At 33.3% G+C, this 23,346-nt stretch overlaps 3 protein-coding genes and 1 long non-coding RNA gene across 7 annotated transcripts in view; 1 reads left to right on the forward strand and 3 right to left on the reverse strand.

Moving 5' to 3' along the window:
• Positions 1–8,500, reverse strand: part of NijC (Ninjurin C) — a 32,806-nt gene extending 24,306 nt beyond the window's left edge. For 2 of the 4 annotated variants that reach the window (XM_075290946.1, XM_075290948.1), the window contains exon 1: positions 7,949–8,498. In XM_075290946.1, the coding sequence (XP_075147061.1) occupies positions 7,949–7,990 (42 nt within the window). In that variant the 5' untranslated portion in view covers positions 7,991–8,498. Of the gene's footprint in view, positions 1–7,948 lie in introns of all 4 variants that reach the window. The other 2 variants (XM_075290945.1, XM_075290947.1) reach the window with 2 other exon arrangements.
• LOC142221293 (uncharacterized) overlaps positions 1–23,346 on the reverse strand; it is a 278,541-nt gene that overhangs the window by 132,818 nt on the left and 122,377 nt on the right. The window lies entirely within an intron of this gene.
• On the reverse strand, positions 19,244–23,129 carry Arp1 (Actin-related protein 1). Its single transcript, XM_075290949.1, has 7 exons — positions 22,971–23,129; positions 22,074–22,138; positions 21,839–22,013; positions 20,359–20,510; positions 19,986–20,295; positions 19,686–19,922; positions 19,244–19,626 (listed from the first exon to the last, which is right to left on the reverse strand). Exons 1-7 carry the CDS (start codon positions 23,004–23,006, stop codon positions 19,483–19,485), a joined length of 1,119 nt encoding a protein of 372 aa, XP_075147064.1. The 5' UTR covers positions 23,007–23,129; the 3' UTR covers positions 19,244–19,482.
• Positions 22,161–22,716, forward strand: LOC142221286 (uncharacterized). The gene has a single exon (XM_075290950.1). The coding sequence runs from the start codon at positions 22,242–22,244 to the stop codon at positions 22,647–22,649; it is 408 nt and encodes a 135-aa protein (XP_075147065.1). The 5' UTR covers positions 22,161–22,241; the 3' UTR covers positions 22,650–22,716.

Below are 23,346 nucleotides of genomic sequence, written 5' to 3' on the forward strand. Positions count from 1 at the left end.
ACACGCACGCTCACGCACGACATATTTGTTTTGGTCCCATTCACGAAAGTTGCTTCAGAATTTGTTCACGACTCACGTGATTCACGTGTGTCACGACAGTTTCGTGTCACGTGCACACCTCTATTTCCTATATACAATGTTGGCGATGTACAAAATTATAGAAATTTCCAGAAAACCTTCCGGTATCTCCAAATTTAATATTTGCCTCACCTACACTGAAAAAAATATTGACCTAATATGGAAGATTATGCAACTTAAATTTTAGGACTCGAAATTTACGCAATGCTAAGGACAAAATTCTTTAAAATAATGACATTTTAATTAAAAGAAAGTTTATAATCCTTGCTTCAAAATTTTTTTTCGTTAAATTTAGGACACAAATCTTGAAATTTTGCGTCCCTCTGTTGAAGTTGTAGATCTTTGAAGTAAGGCAAATGTTCCTTAAAATAAAGAAAAACATTTTTAATTTAAAGAAATCGTCTTTAACTCAACTGACATATTGAATTTTTAAATTTAAGATAAAAATGCATCTTTGGTTTAAAGTTTTTTTAGCATTAAGAAAACGGTTTTTACTTTGAAGTACTTGGCATAATTTGGATTTTGAAACTGGAATTTGTTTGTACATGAATACCTTTATTAATATATCGCAAACACAGAATAAAAATTCGATGAATGAGATCTGTATCCAATTTTAATTTTATTGATCCCAGGGAGATCCCTAAAAAATGTCTTTATTTTAAAGAAGCCGCATCTTTGGCTCGGTATCAATACCAAAATCCTTAAAGGAAGGTCAAAATCTTCGGATCCAAGTAAACTTTTTTTGAGTGTACCACAGCATTTCTCTAAGTACATACTTTAGTAGTATTTTGTGAAAACATTGTTCGCCTCTGATTGTTTTACGTTTTATCAAGCGTAATATCAATTTTGATGATCAATACTGAAGTCTACGACTATTCCGATATGGTAGGTGATGTACGTTTGTGCATGTACATGTGTGCTTTTAAATTTAAAATTAACAACAAAAAATAGAATAATTACAGAATTGCCAATGAGGTCTATGGGAACTTCACATATGTTGTTATTGTGAAAAACGCTGTATTCTCAAAATTCAATTAACAATTTTGTGGGCTATTCCAGCATATTCTCTTACATAGTTCTCAATGGAATTTCCTCATTATCTAACGACGAGGTAAACACAAACAAAACATCTTTGTTCCAAATTTATATTTTGGACAAATTTCCAATTTGTTTTTAGGTTGAATTAAATCCAAGTTAATGGCATCGATTGTTATGATTCTAAAACAAATTTTGTATTTGCCATTAAGGTTTTTGTGTCAAGTATGATTTCAGTTCATATATGAAAATAATAATACAAATTTTTTAAGGGGCCTTACTTTTGTGAGCGGTGAATGCCGACATAAAACCTCAAGAGAGGTGCAAATACCTAACTTGGCTTAAACACAAACTTGCTACTGTCCCAGGAAAATCAATAATCAATTCATGCTACACGGATGAAAAAGACTGTTTTTCATATGTTTGGCTATAAACATTATATGTTTGGAACACAAATTTTTAAACACAATATTTTTGAGTGCAAGCATATAATGTTCATAAACTAGCATAACATGTTTGGGACATATATGTTAATATGTTAGAACATATTATGTTTGGGACATAAAATGTTTGTAAATATAATATGCTTGGATGCAAACATATATTAATTTAGAAATAGCCTATAAACATATATGTGTTTAGTAGCTTGGAGCGCTATTTAACAGGGAGCGATATTGAACTAAGTTGGTGGTTGTTGCTTGTTATTACAAAATTAACATTTTATTTTTCCTTGGGCAATTGATCAGCTACTTCTTTGATCCTTACAAACTGTGTGGTCCGCTGTTCGAATCCCCGTCCGGCAAAAGGTAAATTTAAAATAAAAAAAATCATAAAATTGAATAATTTCTTCTACAATGTTTGTATTACAGAAAAAGGTGCTAAGAACTAGAAAATCTCGTGGAAGTGAGAAAGATGTGGGGGAATATAAAGGGTGATTCTTTTGAGGTTAGGATTTTCATGCATTAGTATTTGACAGATCACGGTGGATTTCAGACATGGTGTCAAAGAGAAAGATGCTCAGTATGCTTTGACATTTCATCATGAATAGACTTACTAACGAGCAACGCTTGCAAATCATTGAATTTTATTACCAAAATCAGTGTTCGGTTCGAAATGTGTTTCGCGCTTTACGTCCGACAAATTTTGTTCAGCGATGAGGCTCATTTCTGGTTGAATGGCTACGTAAATAAGCAAAATTGCCGCATTTGGAGTGAAGAGCAACCAGAAGCCGTTCAAGAACTGCCCATGCATCCCGAAAAATGCACTGTTTGGTGTGGTTTGTACGCTGGTGGAATCATTGGACCGTATTTTTTCAAAGATGCTGTTGGACGCAACGTTACGGTGAATGGCGATCGCTATCGTTCGATGCTAACAAACTTTTTGTTGCCAAAAATGGAAGAACTGAACTTGGTTGACATGTGGTTTCAACAAGATGGCGCTACATGCCACACAGCTCGCGATTCTATGGCCATTTGGAGGGAAAACTTCGGAGAACAATTCATCTCAAGAAATGGACCGGTAAGTTGGCCACCAAGATCATGCGATTTGACGCCTTTAGACTATTTTTTGTGGGGCTACGTCAAGTCTAAAGTCTACAGAAATAAGCCAGCAACTATTCCAGCTTTGGAAGACAACATTTCCGAAGAAATTCGGGCTATTCCGGCCGAAATGCTCGAAAAAGTTGCCCAAAATTGGACTTTCCGAATGGACCACCTAAGACGCAGCCGCGGTCAACATTTAAATGAAATTATCTTCAAAAAGTAAATGTCATGGACCAATCTAACGTTTCAAATAAAGAACCGATGAGATTTTGCAAATTTTATGCGTTTTTTTTTTAAAAAAAAGTTATCAAGCTCTTAACAAATCACCCTTTACAATTAGGCAGAAACAAAATTTTGAGCATTCAGGTCGAAAACCTATGTTGTTAGCACCTATATTACCTGTTTATTTTCATTATGATTGTAATATATATAAATAAATAAATAAAATTTTGAGCACAATATTGTTTGGGAGATTTTTTTTTAAGCATATAATATATTTGGGTGCAAAATGCTTCCAAACATATCATATGTTCACAAAATAACATATTGTTTTTTGGAAGACAACATTATTGAATTTGGATGCAAAAATACAAAATGTTTGGAACTTAGACTACCCAAACATATATTGTTTAGACCAATATGCTTTCAAACATATCATATATTGGAAGAGATCAAACATATAAATGTTTGGGCAATACCCAAAAATGTATATGCTTGAAGCAAAATATGTTTGGGAGTATATGTTACAGAAGCGATTTTTTGTGAGCGTGTAAGTAGCATGAAAACTGTACCTGGAATGTACATTCATAGGAAAAAGTCCGCTAAAAGCAGCAGTCTATGTCTGCTGTTATATTTTTGTACTTTAGGGTCTAACGAACAATAAATTATAAAATTTTTAGGTTATACATTTTTCCCCAAAGGATATTTAAGAACCAAAAGCAGTTTTTGGTATATTTTTGCACTGTAATATCCTTACAACCACCTTAATGCGATTAGCAAACATTTTGTATGCTGTTATGCCTCAATTTGTAAATATAACAAATACTATAGATATTCATAAAATATTGTTTTAATTGTGTTACGATAGCCCGATATTTTTATTTGTTTCAGCTAAACTAAAACATGTTTTAGTGTAATCGAACTTAAATAGCAGACAATGTTTGCTATTTCAGCAAACAGTAAGACGTGTTCCAAAGTGTAAATTTAACTATTCAATGACAAACCCATATTAAAGAGACCGGACTTTTCCATACGTTTTGACCAGAACTGGGACTTTTCTATACACGCCACACCCCTACAAAAAATCGCTTCTGTAACATATACTCCCAAACATATTTTGCTTCAAGCATATACATTTTTGGGTATTGCCCAAACATTTATATGTTTGATCTCTTCCAATATATAATATGTTTGAAAGCATATTGGTCTAAACAATATATGTTTGGGTAGTCTAAGTTCCAAATATTTTGTATTTTTGCATCCAAATTCAATAATGTTGTCTTCCAAAAAACAATATGTTATTATGTGAACATATAATATGTTTGGAAGCATTTTGCACCCAAAAATATTATATGCTTAAAAAAAAGTCTCCCAAACAATATTGTGTTCAAAATTTTATTTATTTATTTATATATTTACAATCATAATGAATTATGAAAATAAACAGGTAATATAGGTGCTAACAACATAGGTTTTCGACCTGAATGCTCAAAATTTTGTTTCTGCCTAATTGTATATTCCCTCACATCTTTCTCACTTCCACGAGATTTTTTAGTTCTTAGCACTTTTTTCTGTGATACAAACATTGTAGAAGAAATTATTCAATTTTATGATTTTTTTTATTTTAATTTTACCTTTTGCCGGACGGGGATTCGAACAGCGGACCACACAGTTTGTAAGGATCAAAGAAGTAGCAGATTAATTGCCCAAGGAAAAATAAAATGTTAATTTTGTAATAACAAGCAACAACCACCAACTTAACTTAATATCGCTCCCTGTTAAATAGCGCTCCAAGCTACTAAACACATATATGTTTATAGGCTATTTCTAAATTAATATATGTTTGCATCCAAGCATATTATATTTACAAACATTTTATGTCCCAAACATAATATGTTCTAACATATTAACATATATGTCCCAAACATGTTATGCTAGTTTATGAACATTATATGCTTGCACTCAAAAATATTGTGTTTAAAAATTTGTGTTCCAAACATATAATGTTTATAGCCAAACATATGAAAAACAGTATTTTTCATCCGTGCAGAGACTAGTCATGTATCGTTTCTGGGGTTGATGCATTTCCCTTAGGTTTTTTTATACCCTAAACCACATAGAGGTCAGGGTATAATAAATTTGATCTGCCAAAAAATGTGCCTACCAGAAATATTGTTTTTAGACCCCATAAAATATATACCGATCGACTCAGAATTTTCTCCTGAGTCGATCAAGCGCTTCGTGTCCGTCCGTCTCCCATATATATATACATCGCTCGATTTTCCCAAATTTTGCCATAATCCTCTTATTTATTAACCAATGCTACTACTCAAGTTTCAAATTTTTATGTATTATCCGGACATATTTAGACTTACATGTAACTTCTACATAATATTGACCGATTTTTCCCGAATTTTGATTTATTACCCACATTAATTGAGCGATTTCCTCTTTTTAATAATAATCTCAATATTAGGTAACATATGTACTAACTCTGTAGGTGCAAAATCAACTATAACTACAACTATATATAAAGGGTGATTCTTTTGAGGTTAGGATTTTCATGCATTAGTATTTGACAGATCACGTGGGATTTCAGACATGGTGTCAAAGAGAAAGATGCTCAGTATGCTTTGACATTTCATCATGAATAGACTTACGATCTGCCACAACGTCGAATTTTCAGTGAATGGGCCCTAGAAAAGATGGCAGAAAATCCGCTTTTTTATCGACAAATTTTGTTCAGCGATGAGGCTCATTTCTGGTTGAATGGCTACGTAAAGAAGCAAAATTGCCGCATTTGGAGTGAAGAGCAACCAGAAGCCGTTCAAGAACTGCCCATGCATCCCGAAAAATGCACTGTTTGGTGTGGTTTGTACGCTGGTGGAATCATTGGACCGTATTTTTTCAAAGATGCTGTTGGACGCAACGTTACGGTGAATGGCGATCGCTATCGTTCGATGCTAACAAACTTTTTGTTGCCAAAAATGGAAGAACTGAACTTGGTTGACATGTGGTTTCAACAAGATGGCGCTACATGCCACACAGCTCGCGATTCTATGGCCATTTTGAGGGAAAACTTCGGAGAACAATTCATCTCAAGAAATGGACCGGTAAGTTGGCCACCAAGATCATGCGATTTGACGCCTTTAGACTATTTTTTGTGGGGCTACGTCAAGTCTAAAGTCTACAGAAATAAGCCAGCAACTATTCCAGCTTTGGAAGACAACATTTCCGAAGAAATTCGGGCTATTCCGGCCGAAATGCTCGAAAAAGTTGCCCAAAATTGGACTTTCCGAATGGACCACCTAAGACGCAGCCGCGGTCAACATTTAAATGAAATTATCTTCAAAAAGTAAATGTCATGGACCAATCTAACGTTTCAAATAAAGAACCGATGAGATTTTGCAAATTTTATGCGTTTTTTTTAAAAAAAAGTTATCAAGCTCTTAACAAATCACCCTTTAATATCAGACATAAGATTATGACAAAACTCCCATAAAAATTTACCCCTTAATGTTCTTAAATTGGAAATTCGGTTCATCTCTCAAACCTATGCTTATGTTTACTAATTCAGTACACCCAAAGAAATTTGTTAGCAGAAAGTCTGCTGAAAAATGGACAGCAGTCACTGTTTGCTGAAATAGCAAACATTTCCTGTTATTGTTTAAGCTCAATTACACTAAAACATGTTTTATTTTGGCTAAAACAAATAAAAATGTCAACTTTGGAGCTATCCTAACATAACGCTATATTTTATGAATATCTATAGTATTTGACCAAAAATCTGAATATTTATCGAATTGAGGCATAACAGCAAACAAAATGTTTGCTGATCGTATTTAGGACCTTGTAAGTATATTACAGTGCAAAAAAATTTATAACCTAAAAATTTTATAAATTGTTGATCATTAGGCCCTGAAGTACAAAAATATAACAGCAGACATCGTCTGCTGTTTTTAGCAGACTTTTTTCTATGAGTGTAGGGGTGGTTTAGGTTACTGGTTTTAACCCTGAATGTTTCCGAATTAAGAAATAGCACAAAACAATATGTTTGCTGATCGCAATTGTTAGCTTTTAAGGATGTTGGAGTCATGGAATATACAAAAAACTATTTTTGAACATCCGAAAAATGTTACACTGAAAAAAAAGTGAACGCACCACTGTTTTTTAGATTATTTTTATAAAATTTTTACTAAACAGTATTACAAACGCTGACATCACGCCGATATCACAAAAATAAGTAAATAATTTTCGACATATCCAAGAAAATTTATTAGACATATTTTTTTCGCTATATAAAGCAAATTTTGTAGTTTGAAGGAAAAAATTGGAGTTCAAAATTGCAAGAATGTCTTTAGTGCCATACGAAGTTCAAAATGGGCGCATTTGTAGTAAAATTAACAAATTTAAAGAAATAATGAACTATTTTGTGAGAATTATGAATTTAGTAAATCTTTATGCTTCTTTCGTGTATAATTTTTCCCGTTTTTTAGTCCATTTAAGAATAGAATAGAGTGAAGGAAACATAATAATTCCATGAACTAAAATAAAATTAAATTGGCTTTGGTGAAATAGAGGGTTCACTTTTTTATTTGTGTGCTATTTGCTTTTTGTTTATATTAGACAGATTTTAACACCACTTGTTCCTCAACGAATAAAAATATGTCTTTTATTTTTATATTAATTTTATGGTGCCTTATATTATAAGCGCTTCTTAAAAAGGCCTCTGAATCAATTTTAACATACTGGGGGCCACTGCCACCGCTTTTACGTGCCTGGCTTAGTTTTATTTCTTTTTCAATTTTTCATAAACCATATCAACTAATTTGTTTTATTTGTGATGTTGTAATCGTTATACAAGTTTATGTGTAAGCTTTTTTTGTTGGTTCAATTCATGTACATCCATTTTCGTTGAGTACAAAAGTGGAAAATGCTAACTTCACAGTTAATCGTTTACAAACTTTATTCATCGCTGCTATTGTGTATTGTCATTCCTTAATAATGACGAGGACGTATGATTTCTTTCCTCCAAAGCAATACTTCACAGCCTAACAATTGAACCATAAACTTACCTCAGTGTCATTGTTGAGGACATTACTTATTGCCTGGGCCATTTTGAATATGTGATATTCCCAATTAGGTTTGTTTGGATTTGTATTCTGTTCTCATGGAACTTGGCAAGTTCCACCCCAACAAAGCAAGGTAATATTGCAGTTACTTTGTTTAAATAATGGGCTGAAAATTGTCCACAGTAAATGAGTTTGTCCTTTCTTTTTATGCCAAGCAAATCGAATGAAATCTTTAAGAATTTTTAGTTCCGTTTCCGCCTTATATCGATATATCACTCGCCACGTATCACCAATATTCCATTTCCAAATAATTAATCAAGAGGAATGTTTCTTTGTTTGAATCTACTACATGAGATATCCATTAAACACAAGTCATATTTGTGGTACATGCATTTGGTAGAAGGGGGTCCGTTACTATGACAACTAGCGTTTATTTTGTCCCGTGTTGTTGTCTTTGTTTGTTTGTTGTTAACGGTTTATTAAGTTTTGGCGCGAAGCGTTGTTTGGGGCAACACTACCTTACGGTTGAAGAACTCAGCGTTAACTGACAATTGACAAACAGAGTAATAACATTCACCACTGAGTATCTCTTTTCTCAGAGTGCACAGAGTGTATCTACTAACCCCTGAATTGCACATTACGTTTACGTCTGAGCCATCCCATTCATTTCGAAATGATTTGGAGATTGAGTTGTTTTTTGTTTTGTTTCTTTTCACTTTAGCCTGAAATAGCGATGAAATGAGTTCAACATATTTTAGAGATCAGTTTCGTTGTTTGTATCTCAGAAAATTAATCATCCACACTACGTTTGCAAATTTTTAATGAGTAATGGTCAAATTGATTCAACATACAAAGCATCTCCCGTATTTATACTCTACATCATAATGTGATCATTACACGCAGAGAAAATAGTTGCCGCATTAGTTTCTGTCTCCAGCACAAAACACATTCCTGAATCAATCACGAAATTAATTGATCCAATCAATCACAGAATTCATTCGAAATAAAAAAGTACTTGCACAGAAAAAAAAGTTCCCTAGTTAAACTAACGCTAAATTTAACTTATTTTAATTGGAAAAAAATTTATTTGCTAGTAGTTAAATTTTATTAATTTTGTCGAAATTTTCTACAGCTTAATGAAATCTTACTTTTTTTAAGTATGTCTCAAAAAATTTATGAACTAAACGTGAGTATAAAGTTCAATGACCGTACACATAAGTTCAATATGAACTAAAGCAAACGACGATTTTCGTACGATTCCCAAAAATAGTAAGAATGAACTACTGTACGGTTAAAATGGTGATGATTTAGCGCCAATGATTTTCTTCTTTACTTTTAGTTAATTTTTTCTTCTATAAGAGGATGTAATTTCGTGAACTGCTGTTAAAAAATACAACAGGGAATTAAATTTTCCTGGTTTTAACAACGCTTTGTGGAAATCTCAAAATGTGGAGTAAAATTTAGTTCAATTTTCGTGCGAGGTAGTTCATTCTTCCTATGAAATAGTTCACTTTTTTTCGGTTTGATTAGAAACTTAACTGTTTTCTCACGTCACTTTCAATTAATCTTTTATTTGGTTCAGTAAAACATTTAATTTAATTGACTGATTGTTCCAGTTCGGCAGACTATTATACTGATATTCAATGCTGTATAGTATTGAAGCATTACTTTATTATAGAAAAGTTGGAAGAAATATGTCCCAAGAGATTCGAGAAAGTAGAAAGAATCCAAAATACACTATCAAATATCAACGTGATTTATTTTAAATTTTTAGTTTATATTCTCAAAAACATGAATACTTTTAACAAAACATTCCAAAGCGAATCTTCCCAAATGGTGTATTTAATATATTTAACAAAAATATTCTATTACAAATTTAGGTTAGGTTAAAGTGGCAGCCCGATTAAATTTCAGGCTCACTTAGACTATTCAGTCCATTGTGATACCACATTTAACTAAAAGTACCTATTATATATGGGCACTTCTAGTCTTAACCACTGAACCTTCTCTATTATTTACTTTTTTTGAACCAACCAGATTGCTCCAAAAACATTAACAAACTGCTTAAGTTAATGTTTTCCAGGTCCGCCAGTAATCTAAAGCTATATGCTCCTAAAATTCGCTTACGCTTTACACAAAAAGCAGGACACTCACACAAGAGGTGTTTAATTGATTGATTTAAATATACATAAATTAAAAAAAAAAAAAAAAAAACATTGCAATTAAATATTTAGGAGATATCGACTAAAATTTCTTTAAATATTAAAAGAAATTACGAAAATATACATTGGCCACGAAACCAAATCATAAATTATTTCAAAAATCTCATATTATTACAGTTGAAACTCCACACAAAAAAAAAATAATTCTTTCCTCCCAAACGAAATTTTAGACAAACAAAGTTCGTTTCTCATTTGCTTTTCGCTGTAAGGAAGTTTATTTGGAAGAAAAGTTTATACTTTTTGTGATAAACGTTTATTCTTTTCCATGATGTAAGAACAATTTCATAAAGACTAACTCAAAAAAAAAACAATATTTTCTAGCTAATTGCATTTTCCCTAACATCTTCCTCACTTCCACAAGGTTTTTTAGTTCTTAACACTTTTTTCTGTAATACAAACAATGAGAAGAAATTATTCGATTTTATAATTTTTTTAAATTTTACCTTTCGCCTGGACGGAGAATCGAACCGCGGACCATGCAATTTGTAAGCCAACACAATATCCACTGAGCTATGTAGCCGTTATTGTCATCAATAGACAATTATCTATGTAAGTTATATTTATATAGCATAGCTTGCGGCGCCCACGAGTCGATTAAACAAACTTTATTTAACAGAAACATACATTTAGTTGGGCACCGTGGATCAGTGGTTGCTACGTCCGCATTGCATGCCATGGGTCGTGGTTTCAATCCCTGCTTCGACCGAACACCAAAAAGTTTTTTTTGTTTTTGTTTTTTACATATATTCCAGATATGTTCGGAAGATTCTCAAAAGATGTTCAACATTACATACTACTATATTAAATTTTTACTATGAACTGTAAAATGTGTATTATTAAAGACTTAAAGTCAGAAAAGAACAGTGCTTGATATAAACGAAATGGACTGTGTTGTTGGTTCAAAAATAATTTTTTTTATTGAAAAAAATAAAAATTTTGTAACAAACGAAAAAGTTTAAAATTTTCGAAGAAATTCAAAAAACTCTAATAAGAGGAAAACGTTTTCGGTACACATTTTTTTGCGTGTAATATTCTAAAATTTTACCCTAAAATTGTGTTAAAATTTTATTACGAATTGACATAAATGACAAAAATTTAATAATAGAAGATTCTTAGATCCGCATTACTTAAAAACCAATGATGATATAATTTATTTTGATATCGTAAATAAACTTACATACATAATTAAAAGCCCCAATGATTTAACACGTAAAAAATTATTTTATAAAGCATTTATTTTCCACTTTGTATGAATTCGAAAAATATATTATAACTTACCTCATAGCAATATTTATTTTTAAAGTATATTTTTTGTATAAGTTAAAAAAAGAATGTCACTTTTTGTGTCACTATTTAAAAATAAGTGTGCCATTTTTTCCACGTTTGCCACTTTTTGAAAATTCCCAACGGTAACGCTGAATACGAGATTGCCGTTCATAATCCGGAATTAGAGAACAAAATCGCTTTATTATTTTTCAAAATATTCACAATTAAAATCTATAATTCTAGCATACGTTTGAACCAATTGTAGACACACTTTTGCCACTCTTATTGATTTATCTCCAAAACGCATCAACCGTTTCTTTAGGTGTCGAAAAACGTTCACACCTCATTTATTTTCCGGTGCCTAGTCAGGATTATACGGTTGGTTATCCGCCGTATAGGCCTGACGGCGATGTTTTGAGGGCTGAAAATGCAGTTGTTTTAGCTGATGTGTGAGAGCTCGCATTGTCGTGGTGAAGAGTGATCTATCTTCGGCGGTTGGGTTTCCTTGGAAGACAACAAATGGTTGTGTACAACTCAGAATTGATTGTTCTGTGTAGTTCTAGTGGAACGATTGCGACATGTCCAGTTGTTCCGAAAAAACGGGCAATCATTTGCTTTGTGTGCGAGCAACTTTTGACAGATTTGGCTCAATTTTAAACGCCTACACGCTCACAAAAAATCGCTTCTGTAACATATACTCCCAAACATATTTTGCTTCAAGCATATACATTTTTGGGTATTGCCCAAACATTTATATTTTTGATCTCTTCCAATATATAATATGTTTGAAAGCATATTAGTCTAAACAATATATGTTTGGGAAGTCTAAGTTCCAAACATTTTGTGTTTTTGCATCCAAATTCAATAATGTTGTCTTCCAAAAAACAATATGTTATTATGTGAACATATAATATGTTTGGAAGCATTTTGCACCCAAAAATATTATATGCTTAAAAAAATTCTCCCAAACAATATTGTGCTCAAAATTTTATTTATTTATTTATATATTTACAATCATAACGAATTATGAAAATAAACAGGTAATATTGGTGCTAACAACATAGGTTTTCGACCTGAATGCTCAAAATGTTGTTTCTGCCCAATTGTATATTCCCCCACATCTTTCTCACTTCCACGAGATTTTTTAGTTCTTAGCACCTTTTTATACCCTCCACCATAGGATGGGGGTATATTAACTTTGTCATTCCGTTTGTAACACATCGAAATATTGCTCTAAGACCCCATAGGTTAGGTTAGGTTATGTGGCAGCCCGATGTATCAGGCTCACTTAGACTATTCAGTCCATTGTGATACCACAGTGGTGAACTTCTCTCTTATCACTGAGTGCTGCCCGATTCCATGTTAAGCTCAATGACAAGGGACCTCCTTTTTATAGCCGAGTCCGAACGGCGTTCCACATTCCAGTGAAACCACTTAGAGAAGCTTTGAAACCCTCAGAAATGTCACCAGCATTACTGAGGTGGGATAATCCACCGCTGAAAAACTTTTTGGTGTTCGGTCGTAGCAGGAATCGAACCCACGACCTTGTGTATGCAAGGCGGGCATGCTAACCATTGCACCACGGTGGTGCAAAAGTATATATATTCTGGGTCGTGGTGAAATTCTGAGTCGATCTAAGCATGTCCGTCCGTCCGTCCGTCCGTCCGTCTGTCCGTCTGTCCGGCTGTCCGTCCGTCTGTGGAAATCACGCTAACTTCCGAACGAAACTAGCTATCGACTTGAAACTTGGCACAAGTAATTGTTATTGATGTAGGTCGGATGGTATTGAAAATGGGCCATATCGGCCCACGTTTACGTATAGCCCCCATATAAACCGATCCCCAAATTTGGCTTGCGGAGCCTTCCGGAGCAGCAAAATTCATCCGATCCGCTTGAAATTTGGTACCTGATGTTAGTATACGGTCTCTAACAACCATGCAAAAATTGGTCCATATCGGTCCATAAATATATATAGCTCCCATATAAACCGATCCCCAGATTTGACCTCCGGAGCCTCTTGGAGGAGCAAACTTCATCCTACCCGATTGAAATTTGGTACGTGGTGTTAGTATATGGTCTCTAACAGCCATGCAAAAACTGGTCCATATCGGTCCATAATTATATATAGCTCCCATATAAACCGATCCCCAGATTTGACCTCCGGAGCCTCTTGGAGGGGCAAAATTCATCCGATCCGTTTGAAATTGGGTACCTGATGTTAGTATACGGTCTCTAACAAGCATGCAAAAATTGGTCCATATCGGTCCATAATTATATATAGCTCCCATATAAACCGATCCCCAGATTTGAACTCTGGAGCCTCTTGGATGAGCAAAATTCATCCGATCCAATTGAAATTTAGTACGTGGTGTTAGTATATGGTCTCTAACAACCATGCAAACATTGGTCCATATCGGTCCATAATTATATATAGCTCCCATATAAACCGATCCCCAGATTTGACCTCCGGAGCCTCTTGGAGGAGCAAAAGTCATCCGATGCGGTTGAAATTTGGTACATTTCGTTAGTATATGGCCTCTAACAGCCATGTAAAAATTGTCAAATTTTATTACTATAGAAAGTTTTGTCAAAATTTCATTTCTATATAAAGTTTTGTAAAAAGTTTATTTCTATAGCAATGTTTGTCAACATTTTATTTCCATAGAAAATTTTGTCAAAATTTTATTTCTATAGAAAATTTTGTAAAAAATTTATTTCTGTAGAAAATTTTGTCAACATTTTATTTCTATAGACAATTTTGTCAACATTTTATTTCTATAGAACATTTTGTCAACATTTTATTTCTATAGAAAATTTTGTCAACATTTTATTTCTATAGAAAATTTTGTCAAAAGTTTATTGCTATAGAAAATTTTGTCAACATTTTACTTCCATAGAAAATTTTGTCAACATTTTATTTCTATAGAAAATTTTGTCAAGTTTTTCTTTCTATAGAAAATTTTGTCAAAATTTTATTTCTATAGAAAATTTTGTCAAACTGAATTATATACGTATTTAATTGGCCTTTTTTTTTGTTTAATATATACCCCTTATGGACTAACTTACAATTTAGAAGACAGTGTTAAAAAGTTTTACGATACCTTGCCATCGGCAAGTGTTATCGCAACCCAAGTAATTCGATTGTGGATGACAGCCTTTAGTAGAAGTTCCTACGTAATCCATGGTGGAGGGTACATAAGATTCGGCCTGGCCGAACTTACGGCCGTATATACTTGTTCTGTAATACAAACATTGTAGAAGAAATTATTCAATTGTATGATTTTTTTTTATATTTTAATTTTACCTTTTGCCGGACGGGGATTCGAACAGCGGACCACACAGTTTGTAGGGATCAAAGAAGTAGCTGATCAATTGCCCAAGGAAAAATAAAATGTTAATTTTGTAATAACAAGCAACAACCACCAACTTAATTCAATATCGCTCCCTGTTAAATAACGCTCCAAGCTACTAAACACATACAGTTTGTCAAGAAAGTGTTTTGACAATGGGATAAAAATTATGTTTTGTTCCAAAATTAAATATAATGAAATTTTAAAAAAAATATTTTATTATGTATTTTGCAAAGTATATATACGTACACAGAATTAAAAATTTAATAAAATATTTAATATTTCAATTATTTCTAGAAGTTGAAATAGTTGGCAATGTCAAAAGACTTTCTTGACATACTGTATATGTTTATAGGCTATTTATAAATTAATATATGTTTGCATCCAAGCATATTATATTTACAAACATTTTATGTCCCAAACATAATATGTTCTAACATATTAACATATATGTCCCAAACATGTTATGCTAGTTTATGAACATTATATGTTTGCACTCAAAAATATTGTGTTTAAAAATTTGTGTTCCAAACATATAATGTTTATAGCCAACCATATGAAAAACAGCCTTTTTCATCCGTGTATACAGTGGACTGCTGTTTACTTTCGGGCTCATACGCGTAAATCCCCAATTCATCGCCTGTCGCAATGCCATGGACGTGTTTTGAAGAAGCGCGATCGTATATTTCGACCATTTCTTTAGACCAATCAATAGTACGCCACCCAACGCCGAAAACATTTTTGACGCTCAAATGTTCATGCAATATTGATTGTATGCTGGTACCACAAATGTCTAACGTTGTCTCAATATCACGATAGGTCACATGACGATCTTGCTATGTTGGCGCATAGCTTTTACGGAACAACAACTGATTTTGGACGAACTTCACGAAATTCGTCCTGGAGTGATCTATGACCTCGGTTCAATTCATCATATCATCCTTGACGAAGGGTGTGAAGTTAAAGTTGTTTTAGCGAAGACACAAACCACTTTAATTTTTTGCATTTTCGTTTTTGTTGCGAATTTAAGACTTTTTTGCAACAAATTAAATATAATTTGCTTCATTACACATTTTCTGAACGAAAATGCGTGTATACTTAACATAATTTTGAGCAAAAAGTTATTTAGAGTAATATAGATGCAATTCAAAAAAATATGGAAAGATGGATTTTACATTTATTGGATTTTTTTGGGATTTCTAGGTAGAGTTAAAAAGCAAAAGTGGGTATAGGGCATTAGCTCGGAGATAGGAGAACTCCCCCGCAACGAGGGCAGAGGCGTATCTCATCTAGTTAATGAGATAAAGGGGGCACATTCATGTAAATTCTAATAATTATAAAACCGCTCTGGGGCATAGTTTTTAAACAAATTTAATTGATTCTATTAGCTTTAAGGGCGTAGAATACTATTCTGTAGATTCCATGAGCGTAGCTGGACTTTAAGTCTGAGAGGGGTCAATTATATTTAGGCCAATTTTGTGGGTCGATTTTCGAGCATTTCTAGGAAGAGTTAAAAGGCAAAAGTGGGTATAGCACATTAGCCCTAAGCCAGAAGAATCCTCTCTCCCAAATTCCAGAGGCGTAGGTCATCTAGTTAACGAGATAAAAAGGGGGACATTAATGTATTTTCTAACAGCTAAAAATCATTGCTGGGGCATAGTTTTTACAAAATTTTAATTGATTCTATTAGCTTTAAGGGTGTAGAAGACTATTCTGGAGATTCCATGAGCGTAGCTGGGGTTTAAGTCTGTCAATTATATTTAGGCCAATTTTGTGGGTCGATTTTCGAGCATTTCTAGGAAGAGTTAAAAGGCAAAAGTGGGTATAGCACATTAGCCCCAAGCCAGGAGAATCCTCTATCCCAAATGGCAGAGGCGTAGGTCATCTAGTTAACGAGATAAAAAGGGGGACATTAATGTATTTTCTAACAACTAATCATTGCTGGGGTATAGTTTTTACACAATTTTAATTGATTCAATTAGCTTTAAGGATCTAAAAGACTATTCTTGAGATTCCATGAGCGTAGCTGGGTTTTAAGTCTGAGGGGGGTCAATTTTAAAATTTTATCTTTTCAATGAAAATTCGCAAAAAATCAATCAAAAAAGCAAATGCAATCAAATATGAACAAATTTTGTTAATTTTTTTATATTTACGACTTTAAAATAGAGTGAGTTAAAACCCAATTATATGCCTAAACTGTTCAAGTTTATTGTTGGGTTTAATGAACTGCCTGAATTTATTCTGATAATTGGTTGATAGTTTTGCTGCAAGTAGAGGATGCTGATGAGGAATGTGGTAATTCCGAAACGTGCGTCCATCCAACCATCTTGCAGTCTATAGGGCTTTGCCCAAATAAATTTGACAAACATTCTTTTCCTCTGTTGGTTAAGCTACACTTTTAGTTTAGTCAATGTATGGTTTTAAGCTGAAATCAAAAAAAAAACAACAACAATCATAAAATTTTATTTCTATAGAAAATTTTGTCAAAATTTTATTACTATAGAAAATTTTGTCAAACTGAATTATTTACATATTTAATGGGCCTTTTTTTGTTTAAAATATACCCCGTATGGACTAACTTACAAGTGAGAACACGGTGTTAAGAAGTATTAAGACATAGGCAAGTGTTGCCGCAACCCAAGTAATTCTATTGTGGATGACAGACTTTAGTACAAGTTTCTATACAATCCATGGTGGAGGGTACATAAGATTCGGCCTGGCCGAACTTACTGCCGTATATACTTGTTTATATGAAATTATACAAAATCCCCATAATTTTGGTATTGACTTTCAGATAGAAGTGAGGTTAGCTTTTATACAAATGTTGGTTAAAAAATATTGACAACAATCGTGCCAGTTCGCTTTCGTGAGGTATCCTACTTAAGAGTTGTTCTGGACTACACTTTACACCATCACAAAACAGAAAAATGTACACCAAAATTTTTGTCTGGCTGTGCCAGTATACAGCTATCGTATTCAAAGTTAGAAGATTTTTTGCACAAATAAATATATTGTAAAAAAAATATTTTTTTTTTTATATTTTGCACATTTTATTGAACAAAATCATTTGTATACGATTAAAAAAAAAAAAAAAAAAACATATAAGATTCTAACAAAAAATTTCTTCTGACTGTTGTATATATCCATGTGTTTTATTCCACAATCTACTGTAATTTTGCCGGCAAATTGGAATAGTTTATAATTTCTGTCTGCAAATACAATGAGGAAAAATCGGCTGTTAACATTAAGTGTGAGTCAGAAAAACTAACTTTTTGTGAGGTGTGAAGAATCTGTATTGTGTGGTGTACAGTGCGATGAAACCGAGGACATTCAAGAATGTTAATATTTAATTGCGAACGAAGTTGCTAAAAATTGTTGATAGACATGGCTGCTGAAACAACTATCTGCATTAGTTAAAATGGCTATTCGAACTACAAATATTTATTATCGTAGCAACTTAGTTTAAAAAACAACTATAAATCATTTATTAAATGTGTGAAATAAATTGCAATCCGTGAAAGTCAACTGAAGATATTATCACCAGTTAGAAAACAAACATGTTGAATTGTTGCTTTGGATCATTTCCCAGCGAAAATATACAATGTCATACTCTTTTTATACATTAAATTTTGATTTTAGCGGCTTAACTTGAACTTAGGAAATACCATAAAATTTTTAGAGTTTTATTGTAAAATCTTGGGAAGCTTAAAGAGGTTTATAATTTCGGAGCAGTAGAAAATTTCAGCAACCTACTAACTATTCAGAAGTATGTCTTTTGTTCCAAAATAGCAGATTGTATGTTGTTTTAGCGAAATATTTGCTATTAATATTATTAAGATTTCACTTCGAACACTTGGCCTCTACCAAGCATCTAGTGCATCGGAGTCACAAAGTGTTATGGTATAGAAGGACACGACACCATTTTCGTCTTCCTATTCTTATGATCTTATACTTCACAGCGTATCTATCCGCCAATTATAGGCGGCGTTGTAACAATTTCCAAGAATCCTTAAATCAAGTTCATATATATGCTTAATCTTAGATGATGCTACCAAACACCAATAAAGTTATTCAGGTGTGGTTTATTGTTAATACTGGTGACTGTACTGAATGTTTTAAAACTACTCTACTCTAAGCGATTTCATTGTAATGTGAAACGCAATCAGACTCGGCTATAAAGAGAAGGTCCCTTGTTATAGAATGGGGCAGCACTCACCGATATCACAATGAACCGAAAAAGGATTATGTTTTTGGTTTCACGTCGATGTACTTATATAGTATCCTCTTGTCTAGATCTGTCCGACATTTGTAGGATTTGTTTTTCCTCACTGCTTATGTTGTCCGAATTTTTATTAGAAGGTACCTTATTAGAGATGAAAGGGAATAAATGTTGTTTGGCGTTCACCACCTGTATTATTTTAAAGGCCAGCTCATATACATATCGAACCACTGAAAAACGCTTATATTCATGTGGATTATTCTTAATACATAAATATATTAAAGGTTCTTTATTAGCAACACATTTTTGCATCTGTTTTTTAAGTTGTACAACTTTTTAATGACTTTAGAAATTAACTCGGTAATTAATTTTACGCTTAAGGTCTGTCTGTCTTATACACGCAAATAAATTACAAATACAGGATGTGAGAAATTAAAAAATACAAGCATTTTACAATAAATAATATTGAGTAGAATTGCTCTAAAAAGTCTTTTTATGCACAGCACGTTGACCTTCTTCTTCGTACTCTCTCTTTGAGATCCACATTTTCTTGAAGGTGTCTAGTGATGCCAAAATAGAACCGCCCATCCACGTGGAATACAGACGTTCTTGGGGTGCAGCAATCTATAAATAAAACAAATTATAGATCAATTTATGGATCAATGCATAGAATGGAATCTTACTCTTATTTTAAGGTCCTTGGCCGAATGTTTTCTTAGCTCCGATAACAATCGGTCACCGAATCCTTTGAATAGTGTGGATCCTCCTGACAAAACAATATTTTGATAGAGCATTTTTCTGAGATCCATATCGGACTTTTCAATGGCATAGATTAAAACATCATGAATGCCTTCACATTCTTCACCTAATAAATCAGGTCGGAATAATACTTCAGGAGCTCTAAAGCGTGCTTGACCAATCTATAAAATATGCGAATATTAACTAAATAGAATGCTGGCATGACATTTTGAGTCGTATTTTACCTCCAAAGTTTTACCATCTGGTAGTGTGTAGGAGAATTTTTCAGTTTCAACTGATTCTTCTTTTTGAGGATTGGTAGCCAAGTAACAAACTTTTTCCTTTATAGAGCGAACTATTTCAAATTCTGCTGTAGAACGGAAATTAAATCCTTCCTTTCTAATTAGAGTCTTTAAATAGCGTGATACATCCCGACCAGCTATATCAACTCGCATAATGCTGTGCGGCATTGCAAATCCCTCGTAAATAGGAACTGCATGAGTGACACCATCACCTGAGTCTAGAACAACACCTGTAACTCTTCCGGTAGCGTATCTAAAAATTGTAACATCAGATAAGAAATGCTCATGCTTATCTTTGTGCATCTCAACTACTTACAGACTCAGTACGGCTTGCATTGACACAAAGAGAGCAGGCGCATTAATACCTTCGAAAAAGAATTCGGCTGTCTTCTCACGATTCCTTCGGGGATTTAATGGGGCTTCTGTTAACAATACTGGATGTTCATCGGTACATGTTGAAAGTTGTTCCTGAGAGTGAGTTTAAACGATATTAAATGAAATGGTCAATCTATTCTAAATCAAATTAATGTACAAAATTTTACTAGAAAGGGGAGGGGTACAATATTAACAAGGATGGTCCGAAAAGTTCATAGTGCCCAAGTGTCGCAAAAACTATACTAGCGTTAGGAAATTCTCGTATACGATATTGTGGGAATTTTATCCATATCAGGCATATAATGTTGAATCTGATGTTTTTTTATATTGATTGTTTCTTATTTTTTATTTTCTTTTAATTAATAATTAATAAAATTAATTTTTAATAAGTTTTTAATGCTATTAATTTTCTTGGATAATTGTTTTAGTTATAGTTTACTAGTTTGTTTCAAATTCTATTTGTCAGTTATTAATACTATTTATGTTATTTTATTTTTGTTTGTTTTCAAACCTTTGTATCGTGTCTTATAATTTTAAATAAATTTTATGTTTTTGTAGATTTAGAATCCGTATATAGCCGTGCGGATTCGTATAGAAATAATAAAATTTAAAGGTGTCGATAGTTTTGCATTCTTAGTATCGAAATTAAAGTGCTGATACTCATTTCCTTCAATGACGGTAGACATTGGGATAACGGTACCTCGAAATGCAGAGGCTAAAGAGACTAAAGTTGACTTCTTCTATATATGTTCCAATTAGTTTACAAAACTCAAAACACAATAATTTAACACATTCAAATTGATTATCGATGGAATGTTATATTAAACTCAATAATACATTAAATTTTCGTTCATCAAGATTCCTTCTATGCCATAAGCCCGAGCTCGACTTCTATTAACGGCATTTTCCGGCATATTAGGGAACTTGCAGCCGTAAAAGCCATTAATATTGGATACTTCAAGATCCGAGAACACTGTGAGATGCCATGGTATCAAATTTAGGTATTGGTTTTCTACTCCACATCGGTTTAAAAGTTTCACGAATAGCTTTTGTTAATTCTTTTGCAACCAAAGCAAATATGGATACAAAGAGTTACAGAAATATACGTTTTTCTAACTACTCAAGCCGTTTTTCGTCTTTCGTTCTATGACTGGGCTTCACACTGGGTACTACAGGTCTTCAGAAAATATATTCAGACACAGATTGTCAAACAAATAAGACTTTCTGATATTATCTGAGATAGGACCATAGGAGACGATTATTTAGGAAAATCATTATCCCGTGTTTTAGCTTTCGAATTTGCAATGCACAAAATTTGGTATTGCCAAAAACTCTTAAAAATTTCAATGTTTTTTTTTGGGGCAAGTAAAAAACCCCAAAAAACAGCGCGAATTATATCCAAGATTATAAGAGAAACTTACCTTACTGTAAATGTAACCCCAAATATGTTCCATGTCATTCCAATCGGTGACAATACCATGTTCCATTGGATAGCGTATACTCAAAAGTCCTCTATGTTCCTCAGCCTTTGGACCAACAAAGAGATCTCCTTCCAAGGCTCCTGCCATTACACGAACGTGCTTTGGACGGCCCACACTAAACAATAAGTATATTATGAGTCAACATTCGAAAATTTATTAGTTTTGTTATACTTACTAGTTTGGAAATCTACACTTTGGAATATGCTCCCCAGCAAAGCCTGCTTTGATCATGCCAGAGCCCTGAAAAGAAATCAAAAATTATTTTAAAATAAAAATCTATTAGAAAATTTTCTCTCATTTAGAAGTAAATTATTATTTTTAGTTTTGAATAAAAATTAAAGCCATGAAGTTCATTTCTACACCAAAAGTAGACATGCTTTTGGTCTCAAGAAATTCCCGGAATCAACGTCAATCGCTGAGAGGATTTGTGCCACGCATTGGTTTGTCTGTAGTCGATTATGGACGCGTAGATGAAATTGACACATTCTATACAGATTGTCAAAATTTTCGGGATTACTATCGTGACCCTTACAATAAATTACCTCGGCCAGTTGTTTTTCAGAAACATTACGGCAAATGTGGGTTACGTACCAGAGACGGCAGCGACCTACTAATGCTACCAATTGAATGGGTTCGTGAAACACAACCAGTACTTTATCCCCTTAATTATGGACGCCAATTGCACCTCACCGATGGAATACAACTGGGAGGATACTACGACTTCAATCCGTGCATCAAGTATAAGCGTTAATGGGGCAGTATATATTGACACAAATTGTGTGGAATTGCAATAAACAAAACGATATTTCTCCTCACAATTTTGAATTTGTAAAAAATCATATTGCTACCGAAAGGTTTAGTCATCATAACAATAGTTGTAGTTGTTGTTGTAAGACTTATTAGGATGACTTTTTTATAAGCCAATCAACTACCAACAATCTTTTAGCATACGGTAAAAGAGACGGCCAGCAAAGCAGCAAAGGGGCAAGGTGATGTCACTTGCACCGCACACACCTTCGTGTATAGGTTCTACTTCCACTTTATCATGTTTTGTATTGAAAACTGGACTTACATTGTCAATTACAACGGGCTGATTGTAGGGCTCCATATTTGTGCGTTGAGTATTTTAAATTATTTAACAAATTTGTACAAAATGAAATCTCGAGTTTGTTAGAATGAATTTCGCCCTGCAAATTTGCAAACGCAAACTCAACAAAGCCGAATAAAAGACGGCGCCGGCAGCAAAAACAACTTTGACTCAGCGACGGCCAATCGACATACGTCAAACTAAATAGCTGCTATGCATCAATCCAATTTACGTAGCGTAATGCGTCGTTCATATTATAACAACCAATTTTTTATGTCCGAAACGAATGCTTTCGTTCGATTAAAATTCCCATCAACTTTTTTTTGCATTTCATTCGAATTATCGTCGTTTTGCACGATAA

Source organism: Haematobia irritans, chromosome 1 (genome assembly GCF_050003625.1).
Source record: "Haematobia irritans isolate KBUSLIRL chromosome 1, ASM5000362v1, whole genome shotgun sequence".
NCBI lineage: Eukaryota > Metazoa > Arthropoda > Insecta > Diptera > Muscidae > Haematobia > Haematobia irritans.

Excerpts from the sequence above, each read along its gene's own strand:
- LOC142221286 (XM_075290950.1), top strand. The coding sequence starts at position 22,242 with ATGAAGTTCATTTCTACACCAAAAGTAGACATGCTTTTGGTCTCAAGA.
- Arp1 (XM_075290949.1), bottom strand. The coding sequence starts at position 23,006 with ATGGAGCCCTACAATCAGCCCGTTGTAATTGACAAT. Across the intron at positions 22,139-22,970 it reads AGCCCGTTGTAATTGACAAT|GGCTCTGGCATGATCAAAGC; the intron begins GTAAGTCCAGTT and ends ATTTCTTTTCAG. Across the intron at positions 20,511-21,838 it reads GGGGTTACATTTACAGTAAG|GAACAACTTTCAACATGTAC; the intron begins GTAAGTTTCTCT and ends ACTCACTCTCAG.